At 34.5% G+C, this 5,195-nt stretch overlaps 1 protein-coding gene across 1 annotated transcript in view; it reads left to right on the top strand.

The window, feature by feature from the left end:
* Positions 1 to 1,503: 1,503 nt before the first annotated feature.
* Positions 1,504 to 5,195, top strand: part of LOC106868943 (ras-related protein R-Ras2) — a 39,820-nt gene continuing 36,128 nt past the window's right edge. The window contains exon 1 of the mRNA XM_014914417.2: positions 1,504 to 1,617. Coding sequence (XP_014769903.1) covers positions 1,504 to 1,617 — 114 coding nt within the window. The remainder of the gene's footprint in view (positions 1,618 to 5,195) is intronic.

Raw genomic sequence — 5,195 nt, 5'->3', positions numbered from 1 at the left:
TCACCTAGCTTCCCTTCTGGCAGTCTGATACAATTCCCTGCTACCACTGTTCTTCCAGTCCTTCCAAGCCTGTTTCTTTTGTCTAATAGCCCTGTCAACAACATTGTTCCACCACCACGTTATTTTGGGTCGAGAGGGGACTTTGCACCATCCACAGATTTGGTCAGTGGCCCTCAGCAGGTTGTCCCGTAGAAACCTCCAGTTGTCTTCTACATCGTGTGAAGCTATATCCCCCTCTATTTCGTCAAAGGCTTCGAGTAATAAGTCTCTAAATCTCTGTCCATTCGCAGGATCTTTGAGCTTCCATGCTGGTCGTCTTCTGGGCAGCCACGTAGCCCTGATCCTGAAGTCATTAACTACTAGTCTATGTTGTGGGGTACATTCTTCGCCTAGGAAGGTTTTGGCATTTATAAGCAGCCATCTTTCCCTTTTCGTGGCAAGGATGTTGTCAATTTGACTAGTGTGCCTGCCAGAACGGTAGGTGACTAGGTGACTGACAGGTTTCCTGAAGTTAGTATTGCAGACCATAAAGTCATTTGCATCACAGAACTCCAGCAGTCTGGTTCCCTCCTCATTGCAGGAACGAAAACCATAGCCTCCATGTACACCATGAATGTTGTCCAACATGACCATTGAAGTCACCAGCCACAAAGAGAAGGTCCCTGTCATTCTTCGATGCAAAAACCAGATTGTACAACAAACTGGATGTCCACACTCCACACAAGCAAATATTACCATTTTTTCCTGCATACAAGTTGATGTATTATATAATGTAAACATATAGTGTAAATATTCAAACATCTTTACTATCTTTCCAAATCCTACTGCATTTCACATAGAATTTTTGGTCCTCCAAAGTTGTCTTGGTGTGTAAGTCGACCTAACTTTTCGATCTAAAAAATTTGACTTGCATGACAGAAAACACAATTTATGATTGAAACAGTTCGTAACTCTTGTACTCAATAGCTGGGTCACTTTTAATTATTTAGTTAACTACTTCAAACCATAAGTCTGCTCCAGTAGAACTGATTAACTCTCTTAGTTGCAACCACTCGAGACTGTTTCAGGTGCTGATACAAAAATGCTTGATTTCAAGTGTTTATATTGAAATTAAAAGCTACCTTTGTAAGTTTATGCAAGAATCGTTTACATTGTACACGCTAACTTAATATCAAAAACGTTATTTTACTAAATCTCACCAAATTCTTTATCTTCAAAAAGAATTGAAACATCTACACCATGTATTTCATTAAGAAACATAGTCCCAAAAGGAGTTCAAGATACTTTGCAACATATCACGTATTACCATTCTCTCAGTGATAATCAAAATAGTGTTACTTAAACATTTACTATCAGCAACGATAATATTACTATGGTTATTTTATATCCTAGTTATGTGTTGTTAATATTGCAGCCACTCTTCCTCCTGACTTGTTTACTCCACACTGCCTCAGCCCACATAATATTGATACACCTATCACATGAACCAATGAGTAGCTCTAAATGGCTGCATTACCTTCTAGAATAGCAGCCAAATTTCTTCAGACTCTTCGAAATGTATTTGAAATTTCTAAAGATGGCAATGTGGCCTTTGATATATTGCATCTGAAAGAAAAAGTAAAATGAGAGATCCTCATTACATTAATGTGTTCAGTTGTAGTTTAACCCGAAGACAGCTCCGAACATGCTAGCATATGATTAAGGTGTTCCAGCCATGACCATCTAGCCTTAGTTTCAGATATAATACATCTAAGATTACACCATTCAATGTGTGCTACCTGTTTAAGATAGTATGGAGAGAGAGTATTTGATGCAGATTTGGCTGATATTTCTAACAGGTCATGTGACCATGTGGATGTACACTTGTTAGCTTAAAACAATCCCATGTTAAACATAAGTAGGTATCGCAGCATTAGGATAGAATTTGAATGTTCTTAAGGAATAGAATTTATTATTTTATTATTATATACACAGCACATACACATAGTACTCACACATGTACTACACTCACATACACACTACACAATGTGTGTGTGTCTATATATATATGTAATGTACACACACATATATAAACATGCACTTAGTGACTAGATTATTGTTTATTACAGTTGAATAATTATTTTATGGATAAAACTTGTTTTTTTCCCCTCATTTTTTTTTTTTTTTTACCTGTTGAGCCTTCTAATCAGTAAATTACCAATCCTTAGTACTTTCAAGATGAACCTTACGTATGTATATTCATGGGCTTGTTCAAGTTTTATTCTTTGAGTCATAAATAAATTCAGGATTTTCCAACTGAGATTAATGATCGTGAGTGTATACATGCATGTGTGTTTTGTCTGGCCTTGTGCCTAAACTGAACAATTTGTTTGGTATTTCTCTTATTTTTCCTTTTTACCCCATTACTACATCCCAGGAGGTGGAGTAATTGACTATATTAAACTGTTTAGGTATAACATTAGTTGTTTACTTCATAACTTTGGCTGAGATAAACATGGAATATAAGTAATTTGTTTAATGTTAGTTTTCTGGGCAGACAACAGTTCTTCAGATTACTCACACACCCAAAACTAGCAATAATTTCTTCAGTTATTTGTGCTTAATGCTACTAACACAACAGCTCCATTTGCAATGTCCAATATTAATTATAATTCATCGAAAAGGTTATCAACCTTGTCTTTCATATTCCTGTATAAATAGAATTTTGGTTGATTGTCTCAGTATGTTCTCTTGCTGTCATGACTAGGTGGTTAAGAGTTCACTTGCTAGCCATATACTTTCAGGTTCAGTCCCACTGAATGACACCTTGAGCAAGTGTGTTCTAGTATAGCCAAGGGTCAACCAAAGCCTTGCGAGTTGATTTAATAGACAAACCCTGAAGGAAGCCTGTTTCGTGTGTGTGTGTGTGTGAGAGAGAGTTTGTATTTTCCTTGCTAGTTTGTAAACAAGAAGCTCCATAAGACTTGTTCCTTTTCAGTTCTCTGCATAAAAAATTCCAGTCAGTTTGTTGTTCAATAGACTTGGAGATTATTACTTTGCTAGGAAATAGAAATAGATTGGCTACAAGAAAGGAATGTGGCCATAAAAACTCTGCATAATGTATATTTGTCTGACTCATGTGAGCATAGAAAAGTAGTTGTGAAAATGATGATGATACTCACATACACACTTGTAAGAACAGAAGCCATATGCTTATGCAGAAAAGTAATGCATGCCCTTGAAATATGTCTTGCAACACAAAATCCATTATTTGTGCAGCAGAAATTACCTGTATAAAACTAAGCCTTGAAGTAGCACATATATGATGCATGGGCTGAAGCGAATTTCAAGCAATGATTCTACAGCTGTACTTCTTTTAGACTCATCAATAAAAAAGAATTACAACAAAATTAACTGACTGCATTTAACAATTAAAAGCAGAAAAATAACCTTACATCTGTAATACCATATGCAAGATTATTGAAAGAGAGTGCCTAACAAAAATTGAAATAAAAGATTTGATCTTTGCACAATTCATCATCCTAAAAAATCTACATAACTATAATCTCTTTTTAAATATCAGGTCTGACATTTTGGTGAAACACATTTTGAGGAGTATTTATTACATTAATGGGTCATGCCACCTTTACTAGACTAAGTTCCTTCAGTGGCCTACTCCCATGTGCATACGTTTGGACATATGCATTTGTATGCACTCCACTGTTCACTTTTCTCATTTTTCTTTTTTGTTTTCACTCCCTTCTATTTTTGATTCCTACTTCACCTTAATTCTGGAGATTTTGTTATGCTGTTGTGGGGAAAATAACTCATTTCTGCTATCGAAGAGTTATGCATTCTCAGAAAATCAGAATGGTTTATTTTTCCTGGAATGTTACTCTGGTAATATCCTGATAAATGTCTACATAACTGGAAACTTAAAGTAACCACAATAGAAAATCTGCAGTTTGCAACACATTACAAGCATCATCATCATCATTATTTAACGTCCATTTTCCATGCTGGCATGAGTTGTGGGAATATATTGTTGATGCCTTCTTTTAGAGCTAAATGCTCTTCTTGTTACTAACCCATCTTTATTTCTCAAATAAGGGATATCTTATTCTGCATGTCTTTGAAGACACAAAGCCAACATAAGATCCACTGACCTGGGAAGTAACAATAATGTTACTATCCACAGCTTTGGTCAGCCCAGGGTTATAGTAGAAGATGCTTGTCCAAGTTATCATGCTATGAAATTGAACTCCAAACCACATGGTTGGGAAGCAAACTTCTTAACCGCACAGCCATATCTGTGCCAGTTTGAAACATAAGTGAAGAAACATAAGGAATGACACAACAATCTTCATCAAAAGAAAAATTGATATGAGAACCTGCCCTAAATAATAACAACAGTACTGTTGGTATAGGGACTTAATAATATCAGAAGAAATGTCATATAAACATATAAGGCCACAATCTGCTCACACAGCATCTTCAGAGCTTTGTCACTAATTCTATTCTTAACCAAATTGAAAACTGTTAAAAAATTGAGATTTGGTTCAGTAGAAAAAAGTTTTCATCAAAATTTGTAGCAACACTATAAGAGAGTAATGCCTCCATTCAAGTTTAGATCTAAATAACTTTTTTTATTTTAAAAGCAAAATATATTTATCTTAGCTTCTATGATAGAAGAAAGCATGAAGAATTTCATAGTTTTGATCTCATACAACAAAAATTTGTATCAAAAAAGTTGTGAGGTAAAATATCATGAAAAAAAATATTAGTAAGGTAAGAAAAATTGGATTTAACTATAATTAACTTATTTATTTTAAAAACAAACTATATCTTAATTAAGCTAAAATGATAGAGCTCAATTTGAGGAATTTAATGGAATCAATCTCATGCAATGAAGTTTTAAAGGAAAAATGCTATGAGTGTTTGTTTCTCAAATTTGAGAGTGATAATCTAGTTCTATACTTTTTTATGAATATAATTCTATAAGGGGACTTTTAATATACGTCACCAGCGTCATTGAGGAAAGGAAAAAATTATCAATGACACCGCTAATTTGCAATTAGTTTAATTATGTTATCTGTATTAATTAATGCAGTTATATCATGAAAATGAAAAAAAATTTTAATATTATTTTAGAAATTTTGGCAATAGCCTAGCCATTTTGGCAATCTTCTGTTTTAACACGAAGGCATGTGTGCATG

Source organism: Octopus bimaculoides, chromosome 10 (genome assembly GCF_001194135.2).
Source record: "Octopus bimaculoides isolate UCB-OBI-ISO-001 chromosome 10, ASM119413v2, whole genome shotgun sequence".
In the NCBI taxonomy this organism is placed as follows: Eukaryota; Metazoa; Mollusca; class Cephalopoda; order Octopoda; family Octopodidae; genus Octopus; species Octopus bimaculoides.
Note: the sequence above shows the minus strand (reverse complement) of the source record. Positions and strands in the feature narration are given on the sequence as shown.